This window comes from Oncorhynchus tshawytscha, linkage group LG11 (assembly GCF_018296145.1).
Source record: "Oncorhynchus tshawytscha isolate Ot180627B linkage group LG11, Otsh_v2.0, whole genome shotgun sequence".
NCBI classification, from domain to species: Eukaryota; Metazoa; Chordata; class Actinopteri; order Salmoniformes; family Salmonidae; genus Oncorhynchus; species Oncorhynchus tshawytscha.
The window spans coordinates 17,938,667-17,959,023 of record NC_056439.1 but is presented as its reverse complement, the minus strand read 5'-3'; the positions used below and the strand labels follow the sequence as shown (position 1 = coordinate 17,959,023).

The following is a 20,357-nucleotide window of genomic DNA, read 5'->3' as shown; positions in this document are numbered from 1 at the left end:
GCTTGTCCCTCCTTATTTTCTCTCCCTTTTTAAAAAACTTAAAGCCTTTTATATAATGCTTTATAACTTGTATGGTGGGCCTTTATACAGTCTTAAGATTAAGGTTTATATTATGTCATATCTCTCTCTATGTATCAAATTGTCATTTGACTCAAAATGGCTGGTACTTCTGAAAGCCAATAAAACATTGACAGACAGCACTCCGTCTTCTCTATAGTCACAGTAACTTACCCAGAGGTGTCAATCGGGGAGGGGGTGTCCAAGCACCAGCATCCGGGGACTAAGCTCAGCCACTTTGTACTTTTACCTGGACACTTTATTTACATTTTATTACAACAGGTTGCAATCCATCAGCCTTAGACACACCCTCCCACTGATGGGGGGAAACTGTCACCGCGTCAGCCACAGCTAGTCTGGGGAGTTGAACTTGACTGAAACATATGTCTTCAATTTTAATAGCTCTCTTTCTCTCTCTCTGTCTCTCTCTGTCTCTCTCTCTGTCTCTCTCTCTCTCTCTCTCTCTCTGTTCGCCCCAGATGGCCTAAAGGGGGGGAATGTTGCCTGAGAAGCGGCGTTTCATGTAAGAATAATTTGTGTTAAGTAGCTGGGCGATCTGTTTGTTACGCTAGAGCTGACACTTGGTTTATGTTTCTTGAGGAGGATGATGGATGAAGCAGGAGTTGATGCTAATTAGCCTAAATTGTCGCAAAGAATGCAAGAGGGGGCTGGCCTGTGCCCAGTACAGCCCTGCGCCTGCCGCGCTCACGGCAGCACAGCCCAGGACAGTTTCCATTGTTCCTGCCTCTTCGCACTTTGGGCGTAATTGAATGGAGCTTGTGGCCATTCATCATTGTACTGGGCCGGGCTGGGCGGCAAGAGGCAGTGGCAGGAAATAAATGGCTGTGGCTGTAGCAGGGTCCTATTCAATAGGCACCAAAGGGAGGAAAATAGACTTTAGAGAGGGACGAGGGACTGTACTTGTGCAATAAGAAACACGTGCGTTTTGTTTTTCCATTGCTGAAACGTTTTGCTACGTTTTGTGCACTAATGACTACCAGGCTATTAGTAGTTGGGTGTTGATGGAGGGTGTCACTCCTTCCCCCCCGACCAATTAAGAGACACAACCTGAGTCCAACGGGGTGTGACATGGATGGTTGCCAAATGACCTGCCCTGACTTTCAAACCCCTCCGCCTCTCCTCGCTGACAGTCTGACCGCAAAGAAATAGTGTCCCTGTCGGCGCTGAGCTTCCCTACCCTGTGTTCCTGTGCTTTCTCGCCGCAGGTTGATAGTGTGCCCTTGCAGACTCTCACAGACGTGTTACTCTGTCACTTTGACATCATGGAATAAAAAATATAAAAAAACAAGAAGCAAATAGACCCACTTGTGATCGATCTGAGAAGATAGATCTGAGAAGATAGATCTGAGAAGATAGATCTGAGGGTAAGATGGAATTCTCACCGTATTGCATAGAGCTACACAGGTAGCCTACCTGTTGGGGTTGGGGGCTATGGGTTGATCTGGGATTGTGTGGTATTACCTAGGAGGGTGTCCTTCTCTACTCAGTGTCGCTCACCTTAATTCGTTTTTGCTGCTTTTCCCTCCCCGTTTATTTTTCCCTCATTTGCTGTTTTTCTAGCAGGAACCGCTGGGGGGGAGAATGTGTGGAAAAGACTTACACAAATACTTGGAAACTGTTCCAGCAGCTTTGCGTTGGAGTGATGCTTGCGTAAACCAGCCTACACACACACACACACACACACGCACACACACAGTCCTACTCTTAGCAATGCGGGAGATGTGAGTGAGATTCCTTGCCGCTTGTGCATGAAATGATGTTGCTCATACATTTCAGAGCCAACCAAACACTGGTGGTGCACAGCGCTCACACACGGGGCCGAACACCCTCTGCTCCATTGGGCTGTTGGTGGGTTCTGTTCACCAAGAAGCAGCGAGCCTGGCATATTGCATTGAACCCTACAACACAACACGCCCCCCACCCCCCGATCGGAGCTAGAACATAACCAACGTTGCATCTGCTAGTCATTAACCTTTCTGAGCATGTACAATACAACGCGGCCGTAAACAAAACGGCATCGTTGTAACAGCCCAGAGTGGATGTGTAGTGTCAAAGTCCTATAACAGAGAACAGAGCAAGGTTCGGGAAGTACAGTGGGGAGAACAAGTATTTGATACACTGCCGATTTTGCAGGTTTTCCTACTTACAAAGCATGTAGAGGTCTGTAATTTTTTTTCATAGGTACACTTCAACTGTGAGAGATGGAATCTAAAACAAAAATCCAGAAAATCACATTGTATGATTTTTAAGGAATTAATTTGCATTTTATTGCATGACATAAGTATTTGATCACCTACTAACCAGTAAGAATTCCAGGCTCTCACAGACATGTTAGTTTTTCTTTAAGAAGCCCTTCTGTTCTCTACTCATTACCTGTATTAACTGCACCCGTTTGAACTCGTTACCTGTATAAAAGACACCTGTCCACACACTCAATCAGACTCCAACCTCTCCACAATGGCCAAGACCAGAGAGCTGTGTAAGGACATCAGGGATACAATTGTAGACCCGCACAAGGCTGGGATGGGCTACAGGACAATAGGCAAATAGCTTGGTGAGAAGGCAACAACTGTTGCCAACAATTTTTAGAAAATGGAAGAAGTTCAAGATGACGGTCAATCACCCTCGGTCTGGGGCTCCATGCAAGATCTCACCTCGTGGGGCATCAATGATCATGAGGAAGGTGAGGGATCAGCCCAGAACTACACGTCAGGACCTGGTCAATGACCTGAAGAGAGCTGGGACCACAGTCTCAAAGAAAACCATTAGTAACACACTACGCAGTCATGGATTAAAATCCTGCAGCGCACGCAAGGTCCCCCTGCTCAAGTCATCGCATGTCCAGGCCCGTCTGAAGTTTGCCAATGATCATCTGGATGATCCAGAGGAGGAATGGGAGAAGGTCATGTGGTCTGATGAAACAAAAACATAGCTTTTTGGTCTAAACTCCACTCGCCGTATTTGGAGGAAGAAGAAGGATGAGTACAACCCCTTATAATCTCCACCTGGCACAGCCAGAAGAGGACTGGCCACCCCACATAGCCTGGTTCCTCTCTAGGTTTCTTCCTAGGTTTTGGCCTTTCTAGGGAGTTTTTCCTAGCCACCGTGCTTCTACACCTGCATTGCTTGCTGTTTGGGGTTTTAGGCTGGGTTTCTGTACAGCACTTTGAGATATCAGCTGATGTACGAAGGGCTATATAAATACATTTGATTTGATTTGAACACCATCCCAACCGTGAAGCATGGAGGTGGAAACATCATTCTTTGGGGATGCTTTTCTGCAAAGAGGACAGGACGACTGCACCGTATTGAGGGGAGGATGGATGGGGCCATGTATCTCGAGATCTTGGCCAACAACCTCCTTCCCTCAGTAAGAGCATTGAAGATGGGTCTTGGCTGGGTCTTCCAGCATGACAACGACCCGAAGCACACAGCCAGGGCAACTAAGGAGTGGCTCCGTAAGAAGCATCTCAAGGTCCTGGAGTGGCCTAGCCAGTCTCCAGACCTGAACCCAATAGAAAATCTTTGGAGGGAGCTGAAAGTACATATTGCCCAGCGACATCCCGAAACCTGAAGGATCTGGAGAAGGTCTGTATGGTGGCGTGGGCCAAAATCCCTGCTGCATTGTGTGCAAACTTGGTCATGAACTACAGGAAACGTATGATCTCTGTAATTGCAAACAAAGGTTTCTGTACCTTTTCTGATGTATCAAATACTTATGTCATGCAATAAAATGCAAATTAATTACTTAAAAATCATACAATGTGATTTTTTGGATTTTTGTTTTGGATTCCGTCTCTCACAGTTGAAGTGTACCTATGATAAAAATGACAGACCTCTACATGCTTTGTAAGTAGGAAAACCTGCAATATCGTCAGTGCATCAAATACTTGTTCTCCCCACTGTAGATACAGAGTGGACGTACGTTCAACCTCACAGGGAAGGGAGACGCTAACAATGACAAGGTTTTGAGGTCCTTCGCTTGCAGCCTAGTTCAGGGTGACTTGCGTAGCCCTTTAGTTTGGCTCTGTACCCCTCTGGATGTTTCATGCTCTGTTTGTTTAAATGGTCACTGCCGGGATCCGCTAAATTGAGCATTTTTTTCAACCAATAGCGACTGTAACTCAACCTGATATTAGCATGTTTTAAATGTCATGCCCAAATCATCTCCAAGAAATGTCGATCCAAGTCATTAAGCCACACAATCCTTTTTGGGATGATTTGAACTTTTTTTGCCATGTTTTCAGTAGATATTGTGGCCAAATATGTTTTTTCTATGGTTTGGGTTGGGTTCTGATTTGGCTGATTTCTGTGGAGTGATGGAGGCTAGGGCTTGAGGGGTGTTGGGGGTGGGTGAACAAGGAAAGGGATGAGGAGAGGAAGTGAGTTAGGCTCGGATGGGCGAGAGTGAAACTTTAGTATGATTGAGTTAAGAGGGGAAAGAGCAGGGAGCCCTCAGGCTGCAGTGCCATCCAGCCACTCGGATCCTGTGTATGTACACATGGCGGTTCTGTCGTGTGTGTGTGTGTGTGTCTGTACACGGCGGTCTTGTAATGCTAGCCCCGTCAGTAGAGGGGAGATTGTGATGGAATTATTTGGTCTGCCTAACCTGATTGGCATATTGTGTACATGGAGCCTGTGTGGTGCCATGTATATTAGTTTGGTTCTAGGCCTTGTGGCCCTATCTTAGTGTGCTTCCCCTTTTCTATATGTCCCATTTCATAGACACATATCCCTTTTTATAATGGATAAGGCTTTACAACATAATTGAAATGTTGTCCTTATTCCGAGGCTTAAGGGGTTTTCAGCAGTACTGCTGTTGCATAGTGATACTGTTAGAGAGGAAAAGTGTCTCGCTCATCTCTCTCATTCTCTTTCTCTCTTTCTCTCTCTCCTCTCTCTCTCTCATTATCACTCCTCTCCCTCCTCTCTCTATCATTATCTCTCTCTCTCTCCCCTTTCCTCTCTCCTCGCCCTTTCCTCTCTTTCCTCTCTCTCTCCTCTCTCTTTCCTCTATTTTTTCTCTCCCTCTCCTCTCTTCCCCTCTCCTCTCTCTTTTCTCTCTCCCCCCTCTCCCCTTTCCTCTCTTTCCCCTCTTCCTCCTCTTTCCTCTCTTTCTCCTCTTTCCTCTCTTTCCCCTCTCGTCTCTCTCTTTCCTCTCCTCTCTCCTCTCCCTTTCCTCTTTCCCCTCTCCTCTCTTTCCTGTCTTTCTCTCCTCTCTCTCCTCTTTCTCCTCCTCTCGATTTCCTCCCTCTCTTTCTCTCCCCTCTCTCTCCCCCCTCTTTCCTCTCTTTCCCCTCTGTCCTCTCTCTCCTCTCTCTCTCTCTCCCCTCTTTTCTCTCTTTCCCCTCTCTCTCCTCTATCATTATCTCTCTCCCCTCTCTCCCCTCTCTCTCCTCTCTCATTCTCTTTCCTCTGTCTTCCCCCTCTTTCCTCTCTCTCTCCTCTTTCCCCTCTTTCCCCTCTTTCCCCTCTCCCCTCTCTCCTCTCTCCCTCTCTCTCCTCTTTCCTCTCTCCCCCCTCTTTCCTCTCTCCTCTCTTTTCCCCTTCTTTCCTCATCTCCTCTCTTTCTCCCTCTTTCCTCTCATCTCTCATTCTCTTTCCTCTCGCTCATCTCTCATTCTCTCTCCCCTCTTTCCTCTCTCCTCTCTCTTTCCTCTATTTTTTCTCTCCCTCCTCTCTTTCCCCTCTCTCCCCTCTCTCTCCTCTCTCTCATTCTCTACCTCCTCTCTCTCCCCTCTCTCTTTCCTCTCTCCCCCCTCTCCTCTCCTTTCCTCTCTTTCTCCTCTCTTTCCTCTCGATTTCCTCCCCGTCTCTTTCTCTTCCCCTCTCTCTCATCTCTCTCTCCCCCTCTTTCTTCTCTTTCCTCTCTTTCCTCTCTCTCCCCGCTCTCCTCTCTTTCCTCTCTCTCTCCTCTCTTTCCTCTCTCTCCTCTCTCCTCTCTTTCCTCTCTCTCTCCTCTCTCCTCTCTTTCCTCTCTCTCCTCTCTTCTTTCTCCTCTCTTTCCCCTCTCCCCCTCTCGCTTTCCTCCCTCTCATTCTCCCCCTCCCCTCTCCTCTCTTTCTCCACTCTTTCCTCTCTCTTTCTCTCCCCTCTCTCCTCTCTCTCCTCTCATTCTCTCTCCCCTCTTTCCTCTCTCCTCTCTCTTTCCTCTCTTTCCTCTCTTTCTCCCCTCTTTCCTCTCTCCCCTCTCTCCTCTCCCTTTCCTTGCTTCTCTCTCTCTCTCTCTCTCTCTCTCTCTCTCTCTCTCTCCCCTCCTTATTCCGAGGCTTAAGGGGTTTTCAGCAGTCCTGCTGTTGCATAGTGATACTGTTGGAGAGGAAAAGTGCCTCACTCATCTCTCTCATTCTCTTTCTCTCTCATATTATCTCTCCTCTCCCTTCTCTCTCTATCATTATCTCTCTCTCTCTCCCTTTCCTCTCTCCTCTCCCTTTCCTCTCTTTCCTCTCTCCCCTCTCTCCTCTCTCGTTTCTCTCTCCCCCTCTCCCCTTTCCTCTCTCTCCTCTCTTTCTCCTCTCTTTCCCCTCTCGCCCCTCTCTCCTCTCCCTTTCCTCTTTCCCCGCTCCTCTCTTTCCTCTCTTTCTCTCCTCTCTCTCCTCTTTCTCCTCCTCTCGATTTCTCCTCCTCCTCTCGATTTCCTCCCTCTTTTCTCTCCCCTCTCTCCCCCTTCCCCTCTCTCCCCTCTCTCTCCCCTCTCTTTCCCCTCTGTCCTCTCTCTCCTCTCTCTCTCTCCCTTTCTTTCCTCTCTTTCCCCTCTCTCTCCTCTCTCTATCATTATCTCTCTCCTCTCTCTCCCTCTCTCCTCTCTCTCATTCTCTTCCCCCTCTCTCCTCTCTCTTTCCTCTCTTTCCCCTCTCTCTCTCCCCTCCTCTCTCTCCTCTCTCTCCTCTCTCTCATTCTCTTTCCTCTCTCTTCCCCCTCTCTCCTCTCTCTTTCCTCTCTTTCCCCTCTCTCTCCCCTCCTCTCTCTCCTCTCTCTATCATTATCTCTCTCCTCTCTCTCCCCTCTTTCCTCTCTCCTCTCTTTTTTCTTTCCCTCATCTCCTCTCTTTCTCCCCTCTTTCCTCTATTTTTTCTCTCCCTCCTCTCTTTCCCCTCTCTCCCCTCTCTCTCCGCTCTCTCATTCTCTTCCCCATCTCCTCTCTCTTTCCTCTCTCTCCCCTCTCTCCTCTCTTTCGTCTCTCCCCCCTCTCCTCTCCCTTTCCTCTCTTTCTCCTCTCTTTCCTCTCGATTTCCTCCCTGTCTCTTTCTCTCCCCCTCCTCTCTCTCTCTCCCCCTCTTTCCTCTCTCTTTCCTCTCTCTCTCTCTTTCCTCTCTCTCCCCCTTTCCTCTCTCTCCCTCTTTCCTCTCTCTCCCCTCTCTCCCCTCTTTCCTCTCTTTCCCCTCTCTCTCCCTCCTCTCTCTCCTCTCTCTATCATTATCTCTCTCCTCTCTCTCCCCTTTCCTCTCTCCTCTCTTTCCTCTTTCCCTCATCTCCTCTCTTTTCTCTCCCCTCTTTCCTCTATTTTCTCTCTTTTCCTCCTCTCTCCCCCTCTTCCTCTCTTCTCTCCGCTCTCTCATTCTCTTCCCCATCTCCTCTCTCTTTCCTCTCTCTCTCCTCTCTTCCCTCTCTTCGTCCTCTCTCCCCTCTCCTCTCTTTTCCTCTCTTTCTCTCCTCTCTTTCCTCTCGTTCTCCCTCCCTCCCTCTCTTTCTCTCCCTCTCTCTCTCCCCCCTCTTTCCTCTCTCTTTCCTCTCTTTCCTCTCTTTCCTCTCTCTCCCCCTTTCCTCTCTCCCCTCTTTCCTCTCTTTCCTCTCTCCCCTCTCTCCTCTCTCTTTCTTCTCTCTCCTCTCTTCTTTCTCCTCTTTCCCCTCTCTTTCCTCCCTCTCTTTCTCCCACCCCTCTCCTCTCTCTTTCCCCTCTTTCCTCTCTCCTCTTCCTTTCCTCTCTTTCTCCCTCTTTCCTCTCTCCCCTCTCTCCTCTCTCTTTCCTTGCTTTTTCTCTCTCTCTTCCCATTTCCTCTTTCCCCTCTCTCTCCTCTCTCTTTCCTCTCCCCTCTCTCTCCTCTTCCTTTCCTCTCTTTCTCCCCTCTTTCCTCTCTCTCCTCTCACTTTCCTTGCTTTTTCTCTCTCCCCTCTTTTCCTCTCTCCCCTCTCTCTCTCCTTTCTATCATTATCTCTCCTCTTTTTCTCATTCTCTTTCTCTCCCCTCTCTCTTTCCCTCTCTCCTCTCTCTCATCTCTCTCTCTTTCCTCTCTTTCTTCTCCCTTTCCTCTCTTTCCCCTCTCTTTTTCCCCCCTCCTCTCTTTCCTCTCTTTCTCCTCTCTTTCCTCTCATTTCCTCCCTGTCTCTTTCTCCCCTCTCTCTCTCCCCCTCTTTCCTCTTCCTCTTTCCTCTCTTTCCCCTCTCTCTATCTTATCTTTCTCTCCTCTTTTTCCCCCTCCCTCCTCTCTTTCTCCCCTCGTTCCTCTTTCCTCTCTCATCTCTCTCTCTCATTTCCTCTCCTCTCTTTCCTCTATTTTTTTCTCTCCCTCTCCGCTCTTTCCTCTCGTTCCCCTCTCTCCTCTCTTCCCTCTCTCCCCCTCTCCTCTCCCTTTACTCTCTTTCCCCTCTTTTTTCTCTCCCTCCTGCTGTTGCCTGATACTTTGGAGAGGAAAAGTGCCTCCTTTCATCTCTTTTCTCTCCTACCTCTTTCTCCTCTCTCTCTCTCTTTCCTCTCTCCTCTCTCTCTTTCCTCTCCCCTCTCTCCTCTCCCTTTCCTCTCTTTCTCCCCTCTTTCCTCTCTCCCCTCTCTCCCCCCTTTCCTCCTTTTTCTCTCTCTCTCCCTCTTTCCCCTCTGTCCTCTCTCTCTCTTTTTCCCCTCTTTCCCCTCTCTCTCTCCCCTCTTTCCTCTTTCTTTCCCCTCTTTCTCTCTCTCTCTCTCTCTTTCTTTCTCTCTCTCCCCTCTTTCCCCTCTCTCTCCTCTCTCTCTCCCCTCTTTCCCCTCTCTCTCCCTTTCTTTCCCCTCTCTTCCCTCTCTCTCCCCTCTTTCCCCTCTCCCCTCTCTCTCCCCTCTTTCCCCTCTCCTCTCTCTCTCTCCCCCCTCTTTCCTCTCTTTCCCCTCTGTCCTCTCTCTCTTTTCCTCTTTCCTCTCTTCTCTCTCCCCTCTTTCTTCTCTCTCCTCTCCCTTTCCTCTCTCTTTCTCTCCTCCCCTCTCCCCTGCCCTCTCTCCCCTGCCCTTTCTCCTCTCTTTCCTCTCCCATCTTTACCCTCTTTCCTCTCCCCTCTCCTCTCTCCTCTTTCCTCTCTTTTTTCTCTCCCTCTCTGCTCTTTCTCCTTCTCCCCTCCCCTCTTTCCTCTCTTTTCTCTTGCCTCTCTCTTTCCTCTCTCATTCTCTCCCCTCTCTCCTTAGCTTTCCTCCCCTCCCCTCCTTCTCCTCTCTTTCCTCTCTCTCTCCTCTCCCATCTTTCCCCCTTTCCTCCCTCTCTCCCCTCTCCTCTCTCATTCTCTCCCCTCTCTTTCTCTCCTCCCCTTTCTTCTCTCTTTCCTCTCTCTCTCCCCTCTAATCTTTCGCCTCTCATCTTTCTCCTCTCTCCCCTCTCCTCTCTCCTTTCTCCCCCTCTCTCCTCTCCCATCTTTCCCCTCTTTCCTCCCTCTCTCCCCTCTCCTCTCTCATTCTCTCCCCTCTCTTTCTCTCCTCCCCTTTCTCCTCTCTTTCCTCTCTCTCTCCCCTCTCATCTTTCCCCTCTCATCTTTCTCCTCTCTCCCTCTCCTCTCTCCCCTCTCCTCTCTCCTTTCTCCCCCTCCTCTCTCCCTCTCCCCTCTCCCCTCCTCTCTCTCCCCTCTCTCCCTCCTCTCTCTCCCCTCTTTCCTCTCTCTCCTTCCTCTCCCCTCTATATCGCTAATATAGTCTCTCTTTCCCCTATCCCTCACCCCTCTCTCCTCTCTTTCCCTCTCTTCTCTCTCCCCTCTTTCCTTTCTCCTCTCCTCTTTTTTCTCTCCCCCTCTTTTTTTCCTCTCTTTCTCCACTCTCCTCTTTTTTCTCTCCTCTCCTCTTTTTTCTCTCTCTTTTTCTCCCTCTTTTTTCTCTCCCTCTCCTCTTTTTTCTCTCCTCTCTTTCTCCTCCTTCTCCTCCCTTTCCTCTTTTTTCTCTCCCTCTCTTTCTCCCCCGTTCCTCTCTCCTCTCTCTCCCATCTTTCCTATCACTCTCTCTCACTCCCCTCTCTCTCCTCTCTTTCCTCTCTCTTTCTCCTCTCTACCCTCTCTCCTCTCTCGCCCCTCTCTTTTTCTCTCTCCTCTCTTTTTTCTCTCCCTCTCCTCTCTCCCCTCTCCTCTCTCTTTACTCTTTCTCCCCTCTTTCCTCCTTTCCCCTCTCTTTCTTTCCCCTTTTCTCTCTCTCCCCTCTTTCTCCCCTCTTTCCTCTCTTTCTCCCCTCTCTCTTTTCCTCTCTCTTTTCTTTCCCTCTCCTCTTTTTCCTCTCTCTCCTCTCTTTCCCTCTCTCTTTCTCCTCTCCCTCTTTCCTCTCTTCTCTCTCCCCTCTTTCTTCTCTCTCCTCTCCCTTTCCTCTCTCTTTCTCTCCTCCCCTCTCTCCCCTGCCCTCTCTCCCCTGCCCTTTCTCCTGTCTTTCCTCTCCCATCTTTACCCTCTTTCCTCTCTCCTCTTTCCTCTCTTTTTTCTCTCCCTCTCCGCTCTTTCTCCTTCTCCTCTCTTTCCTCTTTCCTCTCTTTTCCTACTCTTTCCTCCCTTTCCTCTTTTCCCTCTCCCCTCCCCTCTTTCCTCTCTTCTCTCTCTCTTTTCTCTTGCCTCTCTCTTTCCTCTCTCATTCTCTCCACTCTCTCCTTAGCTTTCCTCCCTCTCTCTTTCTCTCCTCCCCTCCCCTCTCTCCCCTCCCCTTTCTCCTCTCTTTCCTCTACCATCTTTCCTCTCTCTGTCCCCTCTCCTCTCTCCTCTCCCATCTTTCCCCTCTTTCCTCCTCTCTTTCCACTCTCCTCTCTCCCTCTCCCTTTCTCCTCTCTCTCCTCTCCCATCTTTCCCTCTCTCTCCCTCTCCTCTCCCATCTTTCCCCTCTCCTCTCCCCCTCTCCTCCTCTTTCTCCTCTCCTCTCTTTCTCCTCTCTTTCCTCTCTTGTCCCTCTCCCCCTCTTTCCTCTCTCTTCTCTTGCTCCCTCTTTCTTCTCTCTCTCCTCCTCTCTCTCCCTCTTCTTTCTTTCTCTCTTTCTCTCCTCTTTCTTTCCTCCCTCTCTTTCTCTCCTACCCTCCCCTCTCTCCCTCCCCTTTCTCCTCTCTTTCCTCTACCATCTTTCCTCTCTCTGTCCCCTCTCCTCTCTCCTCTCCCATCTTTCCCCTCTTTCCTCCCTCTCTCCCTCTCCTCTCTCCCCTCCCTTTCTCCTCTCTCTCCTCTCCCATCTTTTTCCTCTCTCTCTCCCCTCTCCTCTCCCATCTTTCCCCTCTCCTCTCCCCCCTCCCTCTCTTTCTCCTCTCCTCTCTTTCTCCTCTCTTTCCTCTCTTGTCCCTCTCCCCCCTCTTTCCTCTCTCTTCTCTCCACTCCCTCTTTCTTCTCTCCCTCTCTCCTCTCTCTTGCCTCTCTTTCCTCTCTTTCTCTCCTCTAGCTTTCCTCCCTCTCTTTCTCTCCTACCCTCCCCTCTCTCCCCTCCCCTTTCTCCTCTCTTTCCTCTCTCTCCTCTCCCATCTTTCCCCTCTTTCCTCCCATCTTTCCTCTCTCTCTCTCTCTCTCCTCTCCATCTTTCCCCTCTTTCCTCCCCTCTCTCCCTCTCCTCTCTCTCCTCTCCCATCTTTCCTCTCTCTCTCCCTCTCCTCTCCCATCTTTCCCCTCTCTCTCTCCCCTCTCCTCTCTTTTCTCCTCTTCTCTTTCTCCTCTCTTCCCTCTCTTGTCCCTCTCCCCCCCTCTTTCCTCTCTCTTCTCGCTCCCCTCTTTCTTCTCTCCCCTCTCTCGCCTCTCTCTTTCCTCTCTCATTCTCTCCTCTAGCTTTCCTCCCTCTCTCTTTCTCTCCTACCCTCCCCTCTCTCCCCTCACCTTTCTCCTCTCTTTCCTCTCTCTCCTCTCCCATCTTTCCCCTCTTTCCTCCCTCTCTCCCTCTCCTCTCTCATTCTCTCCCCTCTCTCCCCTCTCCTCTCTCATTCTCTCCCTCTCTTTCTCTCCTCCCCTTTCTCCTCTCTTTCCTCTCTCTCCTCTCCCATCTTTCCCCTCTTTTTCCTCCCTCTCTCCCCTCTCCTCTCTCATTCTCTCCCCTCTTTCTCTTCTCTCCTCTCCCCTTTCTCCTCTCTTTTCCTCTCTCTCTCCTCCCATCTTTCCTCTCTCTCTCCCCTCTCATCTTTCCCCTCATCTTTCTCCTCTCTCCCCTCCTCTCTCCCCCTCCTCTCTCCCCTCTCTTCTCTCATTCTCTCCCCTCTTTCCTCTCTCCTTCCTCTCTCCCCTCTCTATCGCTCTCTCTCTCTTTCCCCTCTCACCCCTCTCTCCTCTTTCCTATCTTTCCTCTCCTCTCTTTCCTCTCTTTCCTCTGTTTCCTCTCTCATTTCGCTTTCCTCCTTCTCTTTCTCTCCTCTCTCTCCCCCCTTCCTCTCCCTTTCCTCTCCCTTTCCTCTCTCTTTCTTTTTTCTCTCTCTCTCTTTCCTCTCGCTTTCTCCTCTCTACCCTCTCTCTCCTCTCTCGCCCCTCTCTTTTTTTCTCTCCTCTCTCCTCTCTCCTCTCTCCTCTCTTCCTCTCCTCTCTTCCTCTTTCTATCCTCTCTCTTTCCTCTTTCTCCCCTCTTTCCCCTCTCCTCTCTTTCCTCTTTTTTTCTCTCCCTCCTTTTTTCTCTCCCCCTCCTCTCTTTCTCCTCTCTCGCCCCTCTCTTTCCTCTCTTTTTTTCTCTCCCCTCTCCTCTCTTTTTTCTCTCCTCTCTTTTTTCTCTCCTCTCTCTTTCCTCTTTGTCTCCTCTCTCTTTCCTCTTTCTCTCCTTTTTCCCCTCTCCTCTCTCCTCTCTCTTCCCCTCTCCTCTCTCTCCTCTCTCGCCCCTCTCTTTCCTTTTTCTCTCCCTCTCCTCTCTTTCTCCTCCCTTTCCTCTCTTTTCTCTCCCTCTCCTCTCTTTCTCCTCTTTTCCTCCTTTTCCTCTCTCTTTCTCTCCTCTTTCTCCTCCCTCTCTTTCTCTTTCTCTCCTCTCTCTTTCCCTTTCTCTCCTCTTCTTTCCCTTTCTCTCCTCTCTCTTTCCTCTCTTTCCTCTTTCTCTCCTTTTCTCTCCCTCTCGCTCTTCCTCTTTCCTCTTTCTCTCCTCTTGCTTTCCTCTTTCTCTCCTCTCTCTTTCTCTCTCTCTTCTCTCCTCTCTCTTTTCCTCTTTCTCTCCTCTTTTCCTCCCTCTCCTCTCTTTTCTCTTTCCTCTCTTTTTCCTCCTTTCTCCTCTTTTTCTCTCCTCTTTCCTTTCTCCTCTTTCTCTCCCCCTCTTTCTCTCTCCCTTTCTTTCCTCTCTCTCCCTTCTTTTTTCCCCTCTCTCTCTCTCCCTCTCTCTCTCTTTCTCTCTCCTCTTTCTCTCCTCTCTCTCCCCTTTCCTCTCCTCTCTCTCCCTTTCCCCTCTCTTTCTCCCCTCTTTCTTCTCTCCCCGCTCTCCTCTCCCTTTCCTCTCTCATTCTCTCCCTCTCTCCTCTAGCTTTCCTCCTCTCTTTCTCTCTCCCCCTTTCCTCTCTCTCCCCTTTCCTCTCTCACCCCTCTCTTTCCTCTCTTTTTTTCTCTCCCCTCCTCTCTTTTTTCTCTCTCCCCTCCTCTCTTTTTCTCTCCTCTCTCCCCCTATCCTCTCTCCGCTCTCCTCTCTCTTTCCCTTTCTCTCCTCTCTCTTTCCTTTCTCTCCTCTCTCTTTCCTCTTTCTCTCCTCTTTCTTTCCTCTTTCTCTCCTCTCTCTTTCCTCTTTCTCTCCTCTCTCTTTCCTCTTTCTCTCCTCTCTCTTTCCTCTTTCTCTCCTCTCTCTTTCCTCTCTCCTCTCTTTCCTCTCTTTTTTTCTCTCCCTCTCCTCTTTTTTCTCTCCCTCTCCTCTTTCTCTTCTTTCCTCTCTCCTCTTTCCCCTCTCTTTCTCTCTCCCCCCTTTCCTCTCTCTCCTCTATTTCCTCTCTTTTCTTTTTCTCTCTCCTCTCTCTCTCTTTTCTCTCCCTCTCCTCTTTCTCTCCTCTTTCTCTCCTCTCTTTCCCCTTTCTCTCATCTTGCTTTCCTCTTTCTCTCCTCTTGCTTTCTCTCTCTTTCCTTTCTCCCCTCTTTCCCCTCTCCTCTCTTCCTCTTTTTTTCTCTCCCTCCTTTTTTCTCTACTCTCTTTCATCTTTCTCCTCTCTTTCTCCTCTCGCCCCTCTCTTTCCTCTCTTTTTTTCTCTCTCTCCTCTCTTTTTTCTCTCCTCTCTTCCCTCTCTCCTCTCTTTCCTCTTTCTCTCCTCTCTCTTTCCTCTTTCTCTCCTCTCTCTTTCCTCTTTCTCTCCTTTTCCCCCTCTCCTCTCTCACCCCCTCTCTCTTTCCTTTTTCTCTCCCTCTCCTCTCTTTCTCCTCCCTTTCCTCTCTTTTCTCTCCCTCTCCTCTCTTTCTCCTCTTTCTCCTCCTTTTCCTCTCTTTTCTCTCCCCTTTCTCCTCCTTTTCCTCTCTTTTCTCTCCTCTTTCCCCTCTCCTCTCTCTTCTCTCCCTTTCCTCTCTCATTCTCTCCCCTCTCTCCTCTAGCTTTCCTCCCTCTCTTTCTCTCTCCCCCCTTTCCCCTCTCTCATTCTCTCCCTCTCTCCTCTAGCTTTCCTCCCTCTCTTTCTCTCTCCCCCTTTCCCTCTCTCATTCTCTCCCCTCTCTCCTCTAGCTTTCCTCCCTCTCAAACATCTCCCCCTTTCCTATCTCCCCCTTTTCCTCTCTACGCCCCTCTCTTTCCTCTCTTTTTTTCTCTCTCCCCTCTCTCTTTTTTTCTCTCCTCTCTCCCCTCTCCTCTCTCTTTCCTCTTTCTCTCCTCTCTTTCATCTTTCTCTCCTCTTGCTTTCCTCTTTCTCTCCTCTTGCTTTCCTCTTTCTCTCCTCTCTTTCCTCTTTTTCTCTCCCTCTCCTCTTTTTCTCTCCCTCTCCTCTTTCTCCTCTTTCCTCTCTCCTCTTTCCCCTCTCTTTCTCTCTCCCCCTTTCCTCTCTCTCTATTTCCTCTCTCTTTCCCCTCTACCCTCTCTCTCCTCTCTCGCCCCTCTCTTTTTCTCTCTCCTCTCTCTCTTTTTTCTCTCCCTCTCCTCTCTTTCTTGTCTTTCTCTTTCTCCTCTCTTTCCTCTCTTTCCCCTCTCTTCTCTCTCCCCTCTTTCTTCTCTCCCCTCTCTCCTCTCCCTTTCCTCTCTCATTCTCTCCCCTCTCTCTAGCTTTCCTCCCTCTCTTTCTCTCTCCCCTCTTTCCTCTTTTTTTCTCTCCCCCTCCTCTTTTTTCTCTACCTCTCCTCTTTCTCCTCTCTTTCTCCTCTTTCTCCTCTCTCACCTCTTTCCTCTCTCTCCTCTATTTCCTCTCTCTTTCCCCTCTATCCTCTCTCTCCTCTCTCGCCCCTCTTTCCTATTTTTTTCTCTCTCCTCTCTCTCCTTCCTCTCTCCCCTTTCTATCGCGCTCTCTCTCACTCCCCTCTTTCCACTCTTTCCTCTTTCTCCCCTCTCGCTTTCTCTCCCCTCTCTCCGCTCTCCCTCTCTTTCTCACCCCTCTCTTTCTCACCCCTCTCTCCCTCTTTCTCACCCCTCTCTCCTCTATTTCCTCTGTTTCCTCTGTTTTCCTCTGTTTCCCCTCTCTCCCTTCTCGCTCTCCTCTCTCCTCTCTTTCCTCTCTCTTTCCTCTCTTTCTTTTCCTCTTTCTTGTGCCTCTCCTCTCCCACTCCCCTCTCTCCCCCTCTCTCCTCTTTCTCCTCTCTTTCCTCTCCCCTCTTTCCTCTCTCCTCTCCCCTCTTTCCTCTCTCCTCTCTTTCCCCTCTCTTCTCTCTCCCCTCTTCTCTCCCCTCTCTCCTCTCCTTTCTGCTCTTTCTTCTCTCATTCTCTCCCCTCTCTCCTCTAGCTTTCCACCCTCTCTTTCTCTCTACCCCCTCTCCTCTCTCCCCCTTTCCTCCCTCTCCTCTCTTCCTCCCTCTTTTCCTCTCCCCTCTCTCCCCCTCTTTCCTCTCTCTCCTTCCTCTCTCCCCCTCTTTCCTCTCTCTCTTCCTCTCTCCCCCTCTTTCCTCTCCTTTCTATCGCTCTCTTTCTCACCCCTCTCTCCCCTCTTTCTCACCCCTTTCTCCTCTCTTTCCTCTTTCTCACCCCTTTCTCCTCTCTTTCCTCTCTCTTTCCTCTTTCCCTTCTCTTTCCTTTCCTCTTTCTTTCCTCTCTCCTCTCTCTCACGCCCCTCTCTCCCCCCTCTTTCCGCTCTCTCCTTCCTCTCTCCCCTTTCTATTGCGCTCTCTCTCACTCCTCTCTTTCCTCTCTCTCCTCTTTCCTTTGTTTCCTCTCTCCTCTCTCCCTCTCTCTTTCTCTCCCCCTCTCTCCCCTCTTTCCTCTGTCTCCCCTCTTTCCTCTCTCTCTCCACTCTTTCCTCTCTCCCCCTCCTCTCTCCTGTCCTCCCTCTCGCTTTCTCTCCTCTCTCTCTCTTTCTCACCCCTCTCTCCCTCTCTCTTTCTCACCCCTCTCTCCCCTCTTTCCTCTCTTTCCTCTCTTTCTCTCCCCTTTCTCTTTCCTCTCTCCTCTCCTTCCTCTCTCCGCTCTCTACCTCTCTCTTTCTCACCCCTCTCTCTTTCCTCTCTATCAATCTCTCTCCCCTCTCCCTCTCTCCTCTTTCCTCTCTCCTTTTCCCCTCTCTTTCCTCTCTTTCCTCTCCTCTATTTCCTCTCTCCTCTCTTTCCTGTTTCCTCTTTCCTCTCTCTCCTCTTTCCTTTGTTTCCTCTCTCTCCCTCTCTTTCTCACCCCTCTCTCCCTCTCTCTTTCTCACCCCTCTCTCTTTCCCTCTCTTTCCTCTCTTTCCTCTCCCCTTTCTCTTTCCTCTCTCCTCTCCTTCCTCTCTCTGCTCTCTACCTCTCTCTTTCTCACCCCTCTCTCTTTCCTCTCTATCGCTCTCTCTCCCCTCTCTCCCCTCTCTCCTCTTTCCTCTCTCCCCTTTTCCCACTCTCTTTCCTCTCTTTCCTCTCCTCTATTTCCTCTCTCCTCTCTTTCCTGTTTCCTCTTTCCTCTCTCTCCTCTTTCCTTTGTTTCCTCTCTCTCCCTCTCTTTCTCACCCCTCTCTCTCCCCTCTATTGCACTCTCTCCCCTCTTTCCCCTCTCTTTCTCTCCCCTTTCTCTTTCCTCTCCTTCCTCTCTCCGCTCGCTCCCTCTCTCTTTCTCACCCCTCTCTCTCCCTCTATCGCTCTCTCTCCCTCTCACTCCCCTCTCTTTCTCTCCCCTTTCTCTTTCTCTCCCCTCTTTCCTCTCTTTCCTCTCTCCCCTCTCTCCTCTCTTTCTCTTTCTCTTTCCTCTCTCCTCTCCCCTTTCTCTCTTCTCTCCTTCCTCTCTCTCTTTCCTCTCTCCTTCCTCTCTCTCCTTCCTCTCTTTCCTCTCTCTCCTCTTTCCTTTGTCTCCTCTCTCCCTCTTTCTCTCCCCTTTCTCTTTCCTCTCCTTCCTCTCTCCGCTCGCTCCCTCTCGCTTTCTCACCCTTCTCTCTCCCCTCTATCGCTCTCTCTCCCTCACTCCCCTCTCTCTCCTCTCTTTCTCTCCCCTCTCTCTATTGCACTCTCTCCCCTCTTTCCTCTCTTTCCTCTCTCCTCTCTCTCCTCTCTTTCTCTTTCCTCTCTCCTCTCCCCTTTCTCTCTTCACTTTCCTCTCTCTTTCCTCTCTCCTTCCTCTCTCTCTTTCCTCTCTCTCCTCCTTCCTTTGTCTCCTCTCTCCTCTCTCCCTCTTTCTCTCCCCTCTCTCTCCCCTCTCTCTTTCTCTCTCCCCTCTATCGCACTCTCTCCCCTCTATCGCACTCTCTCCCCTCTTTCCTCTCTCTCTCCCCTCTTTCCTCTCTCCCCCTCCTCTCTCCTCTCCCCTTTCTCTTTCTCACCCCTCTCTCTGTCCTCCCTCTCGCTTTCTCTCCTCTCTCTCTTTCTCACCCCTCTCTCCCTCTCTCTTTCTGACCCCTCTTCCTCTTTCTCACCCCTCTCTCTCTCTCCCCTCTTTCCTCTCTTTCTCTCCCCTTTCTCTTTCCTCTCTCCTCTCCTTCCTCTCTCCGCTCTCTCCCTCTCTTTCTCACCCCTCTCTCCCCTCTCTCGCACTCTCTCTCACTCCCCTCTCCCCTCTCTTTCCTCCCTCCCTCTTTCTCACCCCTCTCTCCCTCTTTCTCACCCCCTCTCCCCTTTCATCTCTCCTCCCTCTTTCCTCTCTCCTCTCCGCTCTCTCCCTCTCTCTCTCACTCCCCTCTCTCCTTCCTCTCTCCTCTCTCCCCTTTTTCCGCTCTCTCTCCTCTCCCTCTTTCTCACCCCTCTCTTTCTCACCCCTCTCTTTCTCACCCCTCTCTTTCTCTCCCCTCTCTCTCCCCTCTATCGCACTTTCTCCCCTCTTTCCTCTCTCTCCTCTCTTTCCTCTCTCCTCTCCCCTCTCCCCTATCTCTTTCCACTCCTTCCTCTCTCTTTCTCACCCCTCTCTCTCACCTCTCTCCCATCTTTCCTCTCCCCTTTCTCTTTCCTCTCTCCTCTCCTTCCTCTCTCTCCTTCCTCTCTCCCCTTTTTCCACTATCTCTTCTCTCTTTCCTCTTTCCCCTCTTTCCCCTTTTTCCACTATCTCTCCTCTCTTTCCTCTTTCCCCTCTCTCTCCTCTCTCTCACTCCCCTCTCTCCTTCCTCTCTCCTCTCTTTCTCACCCCTCTCTCTCCCCTCTATCGCACTCTCTCCTCTCCTTCCTCTCTCACTCCCCTCTCTCCTCGCTTTCTCTCCCCTTTCTCTTTCTCACCCCTCTCTCCCCCTCTTTCCTCGCTCTCTCCCCTCTTTCCTCTCTCCCCTCTCTCCTCTCTTTCTCTCCCCTCTTTCCTCTCTCACTCCCCTCTCTCCTCTCTTTCTCTCCCCTCTTTCCTCTCTCACTCCCCTCTCCCCCTCTTTCCTCGCTCTCTCCCCTCTTTCCTCTCTCCTCTCTTTCTCTCCCCTCTTTCCTCTCTCACTCTCCCCTTTCTCTTTCCTCTCCTTCGTCTCACCCCTCTTTCCTTCCTCTCACCCCTCTCTCCCTCTTTCTCACCCCTCTCTCTCACTCCCCTCTCCTTCCTCTCTCCTCTCCCCTTTCTCTTCCCTCTCCTTTCTCTCTCTCCTCTCTTTCCTCTCTCTCCTTCCTCTCTCCTCTCTTTCCTCTCTCCTCTTTCCTTTGTTTTCTCTCTTTCCTCTCTCCTCTCTCCCTCTCTCTCTCTCCCCTCTCTTTGTCTCTCCCCTCTTTCCTCTCTCGCTCCCCTCTTTCCTCTCTCCCCCTCCTCTCTCCCCTTTCTCTTTCTCACCCCTCTCTCCCCCTCTTTCTCGCTCTCTCCCCTCTTTCCTCTCTCCCTCTTTCTCTTTCCCTCTCTCCCTCTTTCCTCTCTCACTCCCCTCTCTCCTCTCTTTCTCTCCCCTCTTTCCTCTCTCACTCCCCTCTCCCCCTCTTTCTCACTCCCTCTCCCCTCTTTCCTCTCTCCCTCTCTCCTCTCTTTCTCTCCCTCTTTCCTCTCTCCTCCCCTCTCTCCTCTCTTTCTCTCCCCTCTTTCCTCTCTCACTCCCCTCTCCCCTCTTTCCTCGCTCTTTCCTCTCCTTCCTCTCACCCCTCTCCTTCCTCTCACCCCCTCTCTCCCTCTTTCTCACCCCTCTCTCTCTCTCACTCCCTCTCCTTCCTCTCTCCTCTCCCCTTTCTCTTCCCTCCTTTCTCTCTTCTCTCTCTCCTCTCTTTCCTCTCTCTCTCCTTCCTCTCTCCTCTCTCTCCTCTTTCCTTTGTTTTCATCTTTCCTCTCCGCTCTCTCCCTCCTCTCTCTCCCCTCTCTTTGTCTCTCCCTCTTTCCTCTCTCGCTCCCCTCTTTCCTCTCTCCCCCTCCTCTCCCCTTTCTCTTTCTCACCCCTCTCTCTGTCCTCTCTCTCGCTTTCTCACCCCTCTCTCCCCTCTTTCCTCTCTTTCTCTCCCCTTTCTCTTTCCTCTCTCCTCTCCTTCCTCTCTCCGTCTCTCTCCTCTCTCCTCTCCCCTTTCCTCTCCTTCCTCTCACCCCTCTCTCCTTCCTCTCACCCCTCTCTCCCTCTTTCTCACCCCTCTCTCCCTCTTTCTCACCCCTCTCTCCCTCTTTCTCACCCCTCTCTCTCCTCCGTCCTCTCTCCTCTCCTTTCTCTCCTCTCTTTCCTCTCTCCTCTCTCCCTCTTTCTTTCTCTCCCCTCTCGCTTTCTCTCTCCCCT

The 20,357-nt window shown here is 50.6% G+C and overlaps 1 protein-coding gene across 3 annotated transcripts in view; it reads left to right on the top strand.

Annotated features, from left to right (window-relative positions):
• The window catches only part of slc25a21 (solute carrier family 25 member 21), a 257,226-nt gene that overhangs the window by 36,506 nt on the left and 200,363 nt on the right, over positions 1-20,357 (top strand). The window contains exon 3 of one of the 3 annotated variants that reach the window (XM_042329857.1): positions 537-580. The exons of the other annotated variants lie outside the window; for them this stretch is intronic. Within the exon in view, the coding sequence (XP_042185791.1) occupies positions 537-580 (44 nt within the window). The remainder of the gene's footprint in view (positions 1-536; positions 581-20,357) is intronic. 3 annotated transcript variants of the gene reach the window in all.